Raw genomic sequence first — 15008 nt, forward strand, 5'->3', positions numbered from 1 at the left:
TTTCGGCCCATAAAGGCTGCAAATGATAATATTAACAAAAAGTACCTTTTATGAAATCATCATACACTTGGAGAATGTTTCTATAGCAGTAGCAAGATTAGCAGGTGCATGCTGTTTACGTCTGAGCAGCGTCTCTTGCCTTTGCACTTACTTCCCAAGGGAACTTAGGCATTTTGTGAGTTAGCAAAGTGTTTGGTTTTTGGCCCCACCTGATAGCTTCTTTCGCAACTGTGGTTGCTAAATCGCCTCACTAGAGAACACAGCTGCAAATCCTTCGGAACTTGCTTGCATCTAAACGCATTTCCCACTGCTTTCTCATCTTCTTACCAGTGGGGCAGCTGTGAAGACTGACATCACCTGACATGTTGCCTTTTGACTTTCCATTGTTGCCAAAAGCTGCACAATGTGGCACGTTAGTGGTGCATTGCCCACAAGCAGAGGCCAGTCACCAAAATATGTTGTCTAATTACAGTGCAATGAACACAAAGTAATGGTGCCTCCCTTAGGTCAAAATATGCGTCAAACACTGATGATTTTTTTTTTTTACTCTGATGACAGTTTTCATGTCAACAGTCAGGACATACTTCAAATCCCAAACGCACAACCACGATGTACCTGAGCGGGCGCAGCGTGCGTAGCAGTCGCAAGACTCTGAGGATGCCTAGAATCCGGTTGCCACCGGAATAAGCCAGAGAGACAAGAATGTCCACCAGAGACACAAACACCAACACACCATCCAGAACATTCCAGCTGGACTGGAGATAGCTCTGCTTCCCGAAGCAGAACCCAAGTGCAACCACCTGGCATAGAAGCACACAAAAATGACAAAAATGACATAAACCAAACTCTCTCTTCAGCCTTACAACAGTGAGGTCTACAAACATATTGATATTCACCTTTATGGCCATCTCTGCTAGGAAGATCACAGTGAAAACATAGTTGGACACTCGAAGAAATACTCGCTCCTAAAGGTGAACACAGATGAATGTCACTACACATTTCATACAAGGATCATACAAATAAGGGAAACATAAGGGGAATATATCTTGCAATGAATGAGAAAATATGGACACAAAATGTTGAATAGTCTAGTCCTCACTCTTGCATAGATTCTGCAGTTTGTCTGCTTGAGAATAATAAATCACTGCATAACAAGCATGCAGTTTTTTTTAAAATTTGTACTGTATTGTTTGCATTTTTCACTTAGGCTCCTTCAGAAAAAGCGGCATAAAATCGTATGCAGAAAAAAAAAATCCATGTTTAAATCTTAAATCTCAGCTGTAATGCGAATTATTGAGTTTGTTTTCATTTTTTTCATGCAAGAAACACAAAATATGAATTATGCTGAGTGAAATCTTTGGGTGTTGAAGTTATTAGAGCCTTGTATATGTCAACATTGATTTTGATACTTTTTTCAAGCGGGACTATTGCGATATCAAAATTGCCCACCTAAGACCTTTAGGACCCAAATGGGTGCCTTCAGAAACAGTGATATAAAAATTATATAATTTTTTTTCCACTTTCAAAACTTAAAAATTGGCTTCAGCTCTAATCAGAACAATGAAGCAATTTTTTTTAATATCCCTTTTCATTTTCCCTGTTTTGTGGTTGAATACCGCCTATTATTAGTAAACAAATTTGCATATTTAAGCAAATTTTACATATTTAAATTTTACATTTCAAAATGGCTATATGACCTAAAATACAAATTTGAGGCATTCAGAAGATGCACTGAAAGATCCTGTGATGATATGTAGTAGTCTACACTGGTCACTAGGTGTCAGTAATGTTGCACTGATGAGACAATAGCCACCACAGGAAGTACTTTCTAGTTTTTCAATGCTCTACTTACAAAAATATTCCATCTATAAATAAGGAATCCTATTTTGTGGAAATTCACTTATCACAGATTTGGAACCAAGTAACTGCTATAAAAGAGGGATTACTGAATATGCAAAAAAAAAAAAAATAGCTTGAATGTCCATAAATGTGACCTTATGTGGTCTAATGCGTGTAACTGTGAAGGCATGTTGAGAAGTCAGTTTTTTAACATTGATCATCCAAATCTTGTGCCATTAACATTAACGCACATACGCAACACAAAACGCAAAAACATCGGGTCTCGGAGTACTCGCAAGGTTAATGATATTTCATCATTATTAGTTCACACTGTATTCATGTAGAGCTCTGTGTGTGGTTTACCGTGCTGTTGGGCTGTATATTAGGTCTTTCCAGAGCAATAGTGATACAGTTGAGGAAGATGAAAACCAAAACCACATGGTCGAACATTTTGTGAGAGCTCACACTCTGGCACCACACGCGGAATCTGACGACCAAGCAAAGAAAATCTATGACTTACATTTCTGCATCCTCATTTAAAGCAAATGAACAGATAACACACTGTTTTAAAGATAGGAAATAACAGGACTTACGGGTTCTCTGGCGAGAACAAGTACAACGTCCAGTCTTCATGTTCTTTGCACCAGCGAGGCTTCATGTTACAGAGCTCCTTCTTGATCATGTAGCATAGAGAACTCTACATGAGGTCAGACATCACATGTCAGCATTGTAGAAGAAATAAAGACGACAAAGAAAATAACTATACTTGGGATGGGAATTTGACACAACGTCCATGATTGACTATGTCTCTCTCTGAATGTTTCTATGCCAGTGACGTATTGAGCAGAATAATACTTCCAGGAGGAGTTGTGGCATAGCTAGCAGAAGGTCTGCACGGATGTGATGTAGTTCAACGTCCCACAGCTGATGCCTTGTTCTTCCTCTTTCGATAGCAACCTAGTACAGACTCAATCAACAGTGCTTCTGTTGCAGTCAAGTGATGCGCTCCATTTTGACTCCTTTGCTTCAACACACAATTAACAAGAAATTCTTCATTCATTCATTTATATTCTATGCCGCTTGTCCCCATTAGGGCCACGCGGGTATGCTGGAGCCTATCTTTGACTAACTTCGGGTGGTAGGCCGGGTACACCCTGGACTGGAAATTAATTCCATACAGAATTAAAAATGATTGTTGCATCTCTGTTCATTATAATTGCATAAAGGGCCGCAGAGCTCGCTAAAAGAATGTGTATTGATAAAATACACATAAAAAACACACATACAGCGGAACATCGGTTAGCCTACGTCCCGGTTAGCATGTTTTCTGCTTTGCATCAAAATGTACGCCAAAATTTTGCCTCGGTTTGCGTACATTATCGGGTTAGTGTACAATATGGCGTGCGTCTTGTTGTGTTGTTAATACACTGCGTGAGTCCAATGTGTTGTTAATGTATTTTCATCACAAAACGTTCTTGTTAGCAGCCTATTAGCTTGCTAATACGTGGAAACAGGAATCGGAAGTCAGCTCTGTCGCCCGTCTAAGACATCATCAGCAGCTGACTTGTGGTTCTTTGCCAACTAACACAGTTACTTCCACAAGTCTCAGAGATGTTAACACAAAAAATATTTTTATAGTTTGACATGCATAAAACAATTCTAAATGTATATAAATGATGACTGAAAGGGATTCATGAATATTTAAGGTCACTTTTCAAAAGAAAAGCAGGGACTTGAGGTGAGAAACATGAAAAAAACACGAAGGCGATGACCGTGTTGAGCTTGCTGCCACATCGTGTCTTTGGCAACAATCAAGGAAGGTAAAAGTAAACTTAAATGTTCATTTATTCCTTTCAGTCCTTATTTATATGTATTTATATGCATTTCACATTTTTTTCTGTACACTAACGATTTATTGAAATTCAATTGTTCAAGTTCAATGAATAATAATTCTAATTCCTACAAGTGTTCCAAGTTCTGGAGTACTTACTACCTCCTCTGTCTGCATAAAAACAGTGTTCGGAACACACTGTGGTACTATATCCTCATGAACATCAGTTGAATAGCATTGTACTGGAGAAAGTCATTTGTTGCTACAAAAATGGCAAGAAAAAAGGGAATTACCAATGGAAGAGAGACAGATTATCTTAACACTTAAAAATGTAGGTTTTTCCTCCAGAACTTTTGACCAGTAGTGTATGTAAAACTATAATTGTAAAACTACAAAAAACATTGTTTTGCGTTAACATTTTGGGCTTTCTGGAATGGATTAACTGGGTTTACATTATTTTTTTAATGGGTAAAATTTATTCAATTAGAGTATGTTTCAGTTAGAGACGAACCTTGTGGAATGGATGAATAATGCTTACCAAGGTTCCATTGTATACAGTATTTTCTTTTAAAATGGAAAATAATATTGCAAATAAAATCAAGCAGCAGGAAGCAAATGATCCACAATAAATCAGATTCCCTTATTTGCAAGTTATTAATGCAGTGACATTAATCATGTCTTTTTTTGGTGGAATGATTAAATTTTAGACATTTTAATCCTCTCACTAGGAAATATCACTGCATCCGTTATTACAGTGGGATGGTTATGTTTGGGATTAGAATCAGGTTAAATTGACATTGAGAATTAAAAATGTAATTACTGAAAAGGTCTTTTGTTCTAACAAGTAATGTTCAACTTTGTTACATGTGGCTAAGTTATAGACAATAACCAAGAATCACTGTCTATTCTCCTTCGCGTCTATGTAAAAAAACAACTTTTTGGAGCTAATTAGAACATAAAAAGCTGTAAACATTGCCACTCTGCAAGCAATAGAAACTTCTAATAAACTAATTATAGTTTCAGATATAATAAGAAGGTACAGAGGTGCTTTGCATTAGGATTCTAATTAAAACAGCTTTTATTTGGCAAACTGCCAATTGTGTGTTTGATACCGACTGGGTAAGAGAACAGAACCTGCTGCTCAGATACCCACAAACACATTTTAGCTGGGACATCGCTGGCCAACTGATGCATACTGATACAAAGTGCGCCCTCCCATATGCATGGAGCAGAAGGGTCAGTGCAACCGGCAGGAGGCCCTGGTTCTAGTGATTTTACAGCTTACTAAACTCGGCTTGGAGGCAATAAAAACATCCACCTGTCCATACAGAGGTCATCCACAGCCACAGAGGAGTGTGATCTTTTGTCACCTCATACATGCACACTGTATTTGCACATGAGCTTTGCCCCCAGTTATCACTCAAGTCAACCATGTGCATATAAAAAGGTACAAAGGGTGGGGAGGCTGGGAAAATAAACAGAAAACCAGCATAAGGATGTGTATAAATGGAGTCAAAAAGGGAAGCGATGGGAGTTACACTTTGAAAGTAAAGACTCCTGGTAACTTACGTCGTCATCCATGTCATCTTCGGTTAAGGAATCATCCTTCGAGTCAGCGTTCACGTTGGACTCGTAGGTCAAGCTCCTTCCATTACAGTCACCATGTTGGGCGATGATGGAAGGGCAGAGAGTTGATGCTTGCAGCAGCTCCAAGGAGCCCGGCCGTAGTCTGTTGTCATAAACCCCGGCGTCCCCTCTGTCGTCCACACCATCTTCCTCCTCTCCTCTCTCCCCAGACAGCAGGCTCTCCCTTTCTCCGGAGGTGTCTCGCCTTTTGAGGCTCGGTGCTCTTCCCAGACTATTCCAGCTGGAGCGACGACTTCCCCATGAGCTGGATCCACGGGGAGGGAGAGGGGAACGGCGGCCGGGACTGGAATGGGTCTGGAGTAATGAAATGTAAGAGTACTCAGCCGTTGTAAGAACAATAATCTGTGTTTAGGTACACTGCTCGTGTAAGAAGTGAAACAGTAATTCTTGTCTAATGAAAGAAAGACTCCTCTGAGCAGAATTAGCGCTTGACCTTCACAATGGTGTATTTGATTGTTAAGGGACATGCATCAAGCGTCGTAGGTGACAAGTGGCTGAATACCTCCTCACTAGACACATGTGGGCAAGTCCTTGATATTTTCTCAACTTAGGGGTTGACAAAAACAATATGAATCCTTGTCCGTTGTTACTACGTGGTGCGAATTTCACGGCTTCACTCTGTCGTGTTTTTTTCAAAAATATATTAATTCATAAAGCATGCTGTTTTGTGGTGGAATACGGTCCATTATCAGTCAAAACATATGCATATTTGAGCTAATATTATGCATTTGGGACGTAAATTAAGCATTTTTAAGCATAAACTAAAATTCAAACGCACATTAAAGACCCTGACTTGTATTCCACACTAGTCACTAGGTGTCAATAATGTTTGATGAGACACACAATCACCAGGCGTGGTCACCGGAACAGGCTTTTATTGCAGGTTTAAATTATCAGGCACAATAATCCTGAATAAAAACACGGGCTACTGTTGCAGCCGTAACCCACGCCAAGCTAAAGCTCAACTCTGAACCCCTGACATCACTTCCTGTCTGCCACTCACTCTGCTCCCCTTCGGAATAGATATATAGCAACACACATAAACACAATTTATGTCTTAAATTGCTTATTTACTCTTATTATGTCTACTATATTGGGTAATACAAGCGTAAATGTGACTATAGGGGTGTTAGTTTATGTCTAGAGGGCTCTAATAACGTATTTATAAATAAGGAATCCGACTTTGCGAAAATTCACAAAATTCACCATGATAAACAAGGCATAACTGTATGTATTTTTACAGCATCTACATGTCAGTTTTTTGGGGTGAAATCAGTTTGGAGCTTACCAGAGATCGCTGGTCACATGCTAAGGCATCCATGGATGTGGAGCTTCCACGACGAGACTCCACATAGACGGTCCCTGCTTCGCAAAGCCCAACATCTCCATCTTGCAGCACTCCCTCTCTGGCCATGACCTCCTCCTCCCCCAGGTAGGATTCTGGGTCCAGAGAGCTCTTAGGGGTGGGCATGGGCGTGGCTGCCGTTCGCATGATTATGGGAGGAGCCATGGATCCACGTGGGTCGACATGACCGTTGGCCGTCATCATCAGGGTATACATCTTTAGCTCTGTAGAAGGGATGGTTGACATTATTTCAGATGTAACAGTGGTAAGTGTGTTATCATGAGACATTCGTCGTCCTTTCACCTACCAGTGTCTCTGAGCTGTTCTACCTTGTCGTCCTCCTCAAAGTTGTCCGACTTCTTCTCATCGTCTGACTCAGAACGATTTGCGTCACCCTAACACACAATTCATGCTATGTTAACTACCAATTTTTTTGCCCAATACTAGTAAATTACATGTACTATTACTTTTGATATTTGTGGTTATGATATGCCAAGCCATATCAATATACTGATTAAGGCAGGCTTTTAAAGAATGAAACCAAATAGCAATATTGGGAGTCTAGAAGGACAAAAGGTATACAGTAGATCCCCACTTTTCGCGGGAGTTACCTTCTTCTTCTGGGACCACCAGCGAATGGCGAAAAATCGCGAGTGTGGGGAATGTTTGGGGATCCACTGTACTGTTTTTAAGTATTTTTTGAATCTACACAAAAATCATCCTGCATGATAACATGTTTACTGGCCGTCAAATGCATTCCAAAAAAATGGTGACGTAACACCAAATCGAAAGGCCATTTTCGCCAATCAGAAGGCTGGAAAGACATTCTGGGAAAAGGCCCTGTAACAACATAAGCATTCACACGTGGATTGATGATGAAGTGGCGTTACACACAATGTGCCGTTATAAAAGAGAGACCAGCTAAATAATAGCAACAAAACAAACAGACCAGAAATTTGCATGTGCAAAAAAATAAAAAAATATATTGTATGGCCGTAGTTACTCTATTTAAGCTCATTTTTGAACCACCAAGCTGCTGTTAAATGTCATGAGGCCGTGGAGATGGTGGACCCAGTGTCGCTAACAGACCCAAAAGGTCTGGGACTTGGGAATAAATCAATGTTGCCATTTCTTTGCTTGGAGGTGCACTGTGCTCCAAGGGCACACACCTTAACCAGGTTGGATGGGGAATGACTGATCACCAAACTGACTGGACTTTGTGGGCACGGTCGACAGTAATCTTCATCCTTTCGCCCCCTTTTAAAAACAGTGATCGCTCACTTGATGTGACACTTGTGTAATTGAGAGTCTGCACCTGTGGACCCCGAATGGATCAACTGGGAGTTTATTAACAGCAAGACAAGGCTGTGCTGATGTGAATGAGAGCTGTTGTTACGTACGAAGTGGACATAAATCTATTCTCTATCATCCCGGCAGTGCACACAATAAAGCCACTGATGTAGGTGTGCAATTGTTCTGTCAGAAAAAAATTAAGTGTCTTTCTGATATTTTGTCCTTGTCATGAAGCTATATAAGGTAAGCAATATATTAGGAACCACCACTTATTAAACTGCAGCGTAGTTTAATATAGCATTGCAAACTACATCCACAATCACAAACACCTCTGACAGTGTCAATCAAAACTGAGAATCAATATTCCAGTATTTACTAGTCTATAAGACACTATTTTTTCCCCATCTAAACAAAGTTTGGCCTCTAGAGCAGCGGTATTCAACTAAACTTCAAATAGACCCAGAGACAGAAAAATTCCTCAAGCTAAGGCCTGGTCTGGTCCACCCCGTAACTTTAATTTGTCTCGCTGTCCTCTACATTTGTATCTATCACTCGTTTCTATCGTCTTTCTCTGTATGTCTCACTCGCTCCTCCATGTCACTTGCTGCACTTCTCTCCTTTTTCATCTGTCTCTGTTGTATTTAGAGTTGCAATGTTTCTCGCCAATGCACGGATTGGATGAGTAGCATCATCTGGGAGGGCTTAACCCGCATGCAGTTGGTAAGTGGATTTCCTGAGCTGATCGATCAGTACTGTAAAGCAGGGGTCCCCAACTACTGGGCCGTGGTCCGGTACCAGTTCGTGGGCGGGGCCGAACCGGACCGCCGGAAGTTTTCAGATGCAATGACCCAAAAAATACACTTTAAAAAAATACATTTGCAAATAACTATATCAAATTTTATTTAAATACATGTAAATTTTGAAAATATGGGCTATATGCAGTTACAAATAGTTTTGCATGTATATGTTGTTTGCTGCAAGCGGTGAAGTGTCCCACTTAGTTCGACGGTCCTGGAACACACCAAGAACACACGGCTTTATAATGCATGCGCTGAGTTTCTCCCACGCTGATACTATGTGGGAATGCTTAAAGGTAAGTTTTGATGACGTTATTGAGTGTTAATGTGTAAATTTGTTGGAGCACAACCTCAAATGAATTCATGCTAGCGCACTGCCTTTTACCACACACATCAAGCAGCGACGTAATAATCTTCTCTCTGAAAAACAAACTCCAGGCTCGTACTAGCAGATGGTGGGTCTGTATTCACTTTGTGCTTTTAATTTGATTTGGTTACTGTCTTAGTTTTATACAAGACATAATAAATAAGACACATAGATTAGATTGCTATGTATGATAATGTAGGAAAAAGTCCAAAAAAGGGTGTTGAAAGTGAGCTGTTGTCTTATATTCAGGGTAATTTTTTTTTCTGGTCAATGCAGTCTTAAAGTGCTGATTGCTGACTGGATCTCATTAATACATGTTCTTGATGAAGTGTCCAAAGACTGTAAGATAAACTGTAAATAACAATTAGTCATAGTATATAAAGTGAAAATAGTGTTTTTCACCTCAGCCTGGAAGCCCTCGACCAAGATGGCCACCAGTAAGTTGAAAAGTACGTAGTTTCCAAACGTCATCAGGGCGACAAAGTAGAGGGCCGCCCATGGGGATGTGGAAGCCATGCCGTTGTACAGTACCACATTCCAGTCCTCCTGGGTTAGAATCTGCGCGTTCAATAAAGCACAAATATTTAGACACAATGTATGAGATTGTGAAAAAGGACACAGTAAAATGAAGAAATAGTAACTTTTAGAATTGTGCCTGTTGAGAAAGCTAGTGGGCCACTTTCCTTGCTGTCATGGAATACTTCAACTTCTTCCACAAGGGATTACTATAAGATGACAAGCAAGGTCTATGTGTGTGCGTAATTTTGTGCACTAGCTTCCAAACCAATGCCAGAGATGAAAGCATTTCAAACTAGGACAGTGTTCGTGATGCAGCATGAAAGCTCTCTGCCCACTCAAACCCCGTGGCAGGGAGGCATTTCACTGGGCTGTTAGCTTGGATGCATCCTTGTGTGTGTTTAGGGTAGTGTGTGTGCGTGTGTGTGTATCATCCACAAATCTACAGCAAGTCTACTGTATCGTGAACGCAACTCCTGCACATGACAGTCATAAATGCTTCTTCAGCAGCTCTCTGCTACATGCAGCAAAGTGGGACAACTGTGTACTCATGCTGACGGAGCAAGCGAGCTGCATCTCCACACAGGTTAGAAAATAGAATAGAAGTGGGCTAGAGTAGTGGTGGGTGTGCATAACAACAATTTATGTGACAGCGTTTGACTAATGAGCAGCGTTTGGCAGGGAAGCTTGGCACGTATGGTTGTAGCTTAAACATGGAAGCGCATGCTGCACTCAAGTTTGGCATTTTGATTTTGGATGGCTGTGTAGCACATGTTGGCTCTAGTGAGATGCAAAATGAGTTATGCCCTTTCTTTTTCAAGAACACTTTAAAAATGTCATGGTGCTCAAAGCACCTTAAATGGTTCCAGATACAGAACTAGCATGGGGAATGTTTGGAAACCAAGCTATTGAGATAATGTATCCAAAGTCACTGGTTACAGCATGAAGCACATACAATTCAAGACAGATGTATCAAAAAGTCTGCCTTTACAAAGATGGTAATTCAAATCTCATCGACACTATCTGAGCAGTGCCTTGTTTTCCTGAGTGTAAGTCAGACTTTCATTTCATAGTTTGGCTGGTTCTGCAATTTATAGTCCCATTGTTGGAGATTATGCACTTCTAAGTAACATGCAACTACATTTATATGATACCTGTGAGGACTGAGAAATGTGGCATGTGGCAAGAGGGAGCTGAGCCGAAAGGCAAAGCTCTCAATTTATCAGTCGATCTATGTTCCTACCCGCACCTATGGTCATGAGTTTAGGGTAGTGACTGAAAGGACAAGATTGCGGGTACAACTGGCCGAAATGAGTTTTCTCCTTAGGGTGGGTGGGCTCTCCCTTAGAGATAAGGTGAGAAGCACTGTCATCCGGGAGAAACTCGGAGTAGAACTCCTACACATTGAAAGAAGCCAGATGAGGTGGCTCAGGCATCTGGTCAGGATGTCTCCCGGACACCTCCCCAGGGAGGTGTTCAGGGCATGTCTGACTGGTATAGCAGGACTCGGGGAAGATCGAGGACACGTTGGAGAGACTATGTCTCTCAACTGTGAATGCCTGGGAACACCTTGGGATCCGCTGAGAGGAGCTGGATGAAGTGGCCAGGGAGAGGGAAGTCTGGGCTTCCTTGCTTAGACTGCTGCCCCTGCAACGCGACTTTGGATAAGCGGAAGAAGATGGATGGATGGATGATATTTTAGACAGCAGTGTATCCAATATTGATATCCAATATCAATATTGAATAGGACACCCCTAATTAAAAGTGTCTTCTTTGAGAGTATTTGAACATTTATTAAAGAGGTACGTTTTTATTGTATCCATATAAAAAATACTTATTTCAGCGTCTGCATCTTTAGTTTGTCTCCTTGTTGGTGTAAACATTGCCCCCTCTCTCGCGTTGTCTTCTCTTGAGAATGTAACATTGTGATATGCCATTACACGCTCCGATGATAGAGCCGTCAGAAATACCGTTAAATGCAACTTATAGTTCAGTGTGACAACATATACTGTAAGAAATACTTGCTCCTTTCTGACAGTGAGTCAAAACTGAGAATTGTTGATACATCTCTTATATTGGACAGTAAGTATTGTTGGATCAAGCTCTATTTGTAGGGTCTTCATTTTATGTATTACCCTATACATTCACTTCTTTATTATTCATTGCAATCTACTCACCTGAAATACGGTGACAATGGCCCAAAGGAGTGTGTCAAAGTTCTTGCGGTCAGAAATGGTGTCTCCATTATCCGTCTGAATACTGAATTTACAACCAAACAAATGCATACCCAGTATGCTGTGGAGAAAGACAGGACATAAGTTAAATATGTTTTCAGCAAACACAGAAATGTTTGGAATACCCTTAAATGAATGCACACCTGAACGTGAAGATGAAAAGCATCAGAAGCATGCAAAAGGTAGCTACATTGTCCATCGTCTTCATCAGTACGACAAGTTGTCTCCGCAGTGCGGGAAGGAAGCGAACCAACTTCAGAACCCGAAGAAGACGGAACGTACGCAGGACGGACAACCCGCCATCAGCTTGACCGATGATCTCCCACACACTGTAGAGCAGATCACATTCAATCGAAAAAAAAAAAAAATTAAGTGTGGTTACTGACTGTAAATTCAGCAATAACAGCATACACTCAATATCTAGGTTTTTGTTCTGTTCCAGCATGTGTCCCAGCACGCAAAGCAAGGTCCGTAAAGTCATGTTTGGTTGAGTTTGGGGTGTAAGAACCTGACTGGCCCATGACCCCAGGCCCTCTCGTTCAACCCGTAACTGACCCAGGACCTCATTTTTGCTTCCTATAGGTCAGTGCTTGGCAGGCATGTTTGTGTTTTTATTCATGCTTGAACGATGCTGGTGCCACCAACTTATACAGTGGTTTTCACAGACAAGTCATAAATATTATCAGGTTCTCAGTACTATTTCAAATCTGGGGGGAAAAAAATTTCTGTCCCCTTGTGGGGCCGCGACACAATTGAGAGCCACTGCTGTAGGTATAAAAGCCATGTGTCCCGATACTGCCCATGTAGTGTATGTGGCTCGTCATTCAAGTCTCAATCACTTCCGGGAAAGGAAATACAGCTGTTAACATGATTACCAGTTCACTATATTTAGTACACATATCTATAAGCACTGTAGCATGCATTACATTACATTAGTATGATACAATTATTGTATAATTGTAGGTTATTTTATGCATTATGCAACAGTTCTGGACTGATGCATTATGAAGCTGTCAGCATATAAAGATGGATGGGGCAACTCTGGAGCTCAAATGGCTGACAAGCTTGAAAAAAAAAGAAGCTTGCAAGCAGTGACCTTGCTGTGAAATATATTGGGTCAAGAGAACAACCAGGATGATGATTACCTTATTATAACAATGATGCTGTCAAAGATATTGTATGGGTTCTTGATGTATCCAAACAGGCCAAAAGCCAGCAGCATGAAGCCCATCTCCAAAACAAACATACTGGTGAAGACGATGTTGCTGATCTCGAGCGCATCCGTCAACTCCTCTGGCTGCAGGAATAAGAAAATAAAATGCAGGTTAGGGCAGGTTAAAGCGGAACAAATAAAATCCCAAAAGAAGAAGTCGGTTAATGGTTCCACGCTAGTACTCTGAATGTGGAAAGCCCTTTGGAGTGTGTAACCTATATCAAGCTATTATCAATCAAGGTCCAGAGCGGCAAGCCAGGCCCAATCCATCAAATGGAGCCGAAAGCTCTGATCTATCAGCACTGATCTGTTCTACTTAACCCACAGTAGTCACTGATCCACTAGATTCAACTGAGGCCCTCCAGTCAGTGACCATGCAGGAAGTACAGGCTCACCCAACACAAACGACACTACAATCTCCAACACTCATGCAGGCATATCTTACAGTCGTTATTAGGGATGTCCAATAATATCATCCCACCGATATTATAAAAATGTAATATCGGTCAATATGTGTATCGAGTTTTTTCTTCCTATAAGGAAAACCCATTTAAAAAAATGCTGTACGTATAAAGGCCTATAGGCTCTTGTATTTTCCAGCGTGCAAATGACCTCTGAAGTGTGTAAACAACCGTGGGTGGCGAGTAACAAGCTAGCTTGCTCCTGACTAACGTCATGTCTGTGGTGTCTCCTTTGGATATTAAACTTGAGATTTGCAATGACTGCAAAGCGTTGGTTATGCGAGGCGGAACCAAGACTTCTTCCTTCAATACTTCCAATTCCCAGTGCGAAAGCCATCAATCGGGAACTCATGGAGTGTATCACACTGGATACCCAGCCCTTTTCTATCGTGCAAGACACCGGATTCACCAAACATGTGGTGTTCCTCGAGCCACTTGATGTTTGCTTACAGTTGTACAATGTTGTTTTGAGCCACGTCAAGAAATTGATCATGCTGCATCCATTAGCTTCACAACAGATACTGTATGTGTTAATTCCACGACAGGCGATATGTGATGTTACACATATCGGTATCGGTTGATATCGGAGTCAAAAATTGAGAGTTGGACAATATCGGCATATCGGATATCGGCAAAAAAGACAATATTGGAAATCCCGTAGTTGTTATGTGATCCGGTGCAGAATCATTAATACAAAGTGACCTGACATGCAACTAACTCAATGATCATTTTAATGTCTAAGACACTAAGGCTACATTTACACTGCAGTGTATGATGCCCAATTCTGATTTTTTTTTTTGTGAAAATCAGATTTTTTATGTGGTCGTTCACGTTACCAGAAAAAAGTGACTAGTCAATGTGAACGCAAAGCGTCCAGGAAGTGATGTACATGCCCAAAAGCACGACGTCACATGCATTTCCGTGTGTTACTGAAGTAAAGATTGCTGCAGTGTGTGCGCTCCTTAACAGGTTTGTGGCAATTTCAAGGATTTTGTGCAACGGGAGTCAATATTTTCTTAACCAAATGATTCCGTATAGGAGATTTAGAAGAAAGAGGGCAAGAATTTTGACTATTGCAGTTCATGCAGAACTTCCTGAGATGTCTGTTCCGAGGAGCATGTTGGTGGCAGGAGTGCTGGGACATTGCTGTGAGTCACTTCACTGACACTTTTTAAAAATAATTTTCGGATGACAAGAAGAACTTTTGCCTACATCTGTGTGTACCTTTATCCAAGTATCCCATGGTAGACCACGCCTTTCATGACGTATAGGTTGGATATATGCAACCTGACCGCTCAGACTGCAGTAGATCTGATACATATTGGATTTATATCTACATATAAGCCTGAGTCGCATTTGAAAAAATCGGAATTGTACTGTTCACACTGACATGAAAAAATCAGATACAGGATACATATGAGCAAAAAAATCCAAATTGACCTGCAGTGTGAACGGAGCCAAAGAC

The 15008-nt window shown here is 41.0% G+C and overlaps 1 protein-coding gene across 6 annotated transcripts in view; it reads right to left on the reverse strand.

Annotated features, from left to right (window-relative positions):
* The window catches only part of LOC129171669 (voltage-dependent T-type calcium channel subunit alpha-1H-like), a 110577-nt gene that overhangs the window by 24083 nt on the left and 71486 nt on the right, over positions 1-15008 (reverse strand). For all 6 annotated transcript variants that reach the window (XM_054760556.1, XM_054760554.1, XM_054760555.1 and 3 more), the window contains exons 13-23: positions 13015-13166; positions 12013-12198; positions 11813-11930; positions 9522-9677; positions 6970-7057; positions 6606-6886; positions 5240-5611; positions 2433-2536; positions 2203-2326; positions 897-965; positions 616-800 (exon numbers count right to left, since the gene is read on the reverse strand). In XM_054760556.1, the coding sequence (XP_054616531.1) occupies positions 616-800; positions 897-965; positions 2203-2326; positions 2433-2536; positions 5240-5611; positions 6606-6886; positions 6970-7057; positions 9522-9677; positions 11813-11930; positions 12013-12198; positions 13015-13166 (1835 nt within the window). The remainder of the gene's footprint in view (positions 1-615; positions 801-896; positions 966-2202; positions 2327-2432; positions 2537-5239; positions 5612-6605; positions 6887-6969; positions 7058-9521; positions 9678-11812; positions 11931-12012; positions 12199-13014; positions 13167-15008) is intronic.

Source organism: Dunckerocampus dactyliophorus, chromosome 18, assembly GCF_027744805.1.
Source record: "Dunckerocampus dactyliophorus isolate RoL2022-P2 chromosome 18, RoL_Ddac_1.1, whole genome shotgun sequence".
In the NCBI taxonomy this organism is placed as follows: Eukaryota; Metazoa; Chordata; class Actinopteri; order Syngnathiformes; family Syngnathidae; genus Dunckerocampus; species Dunckerocampus dactyliophorus.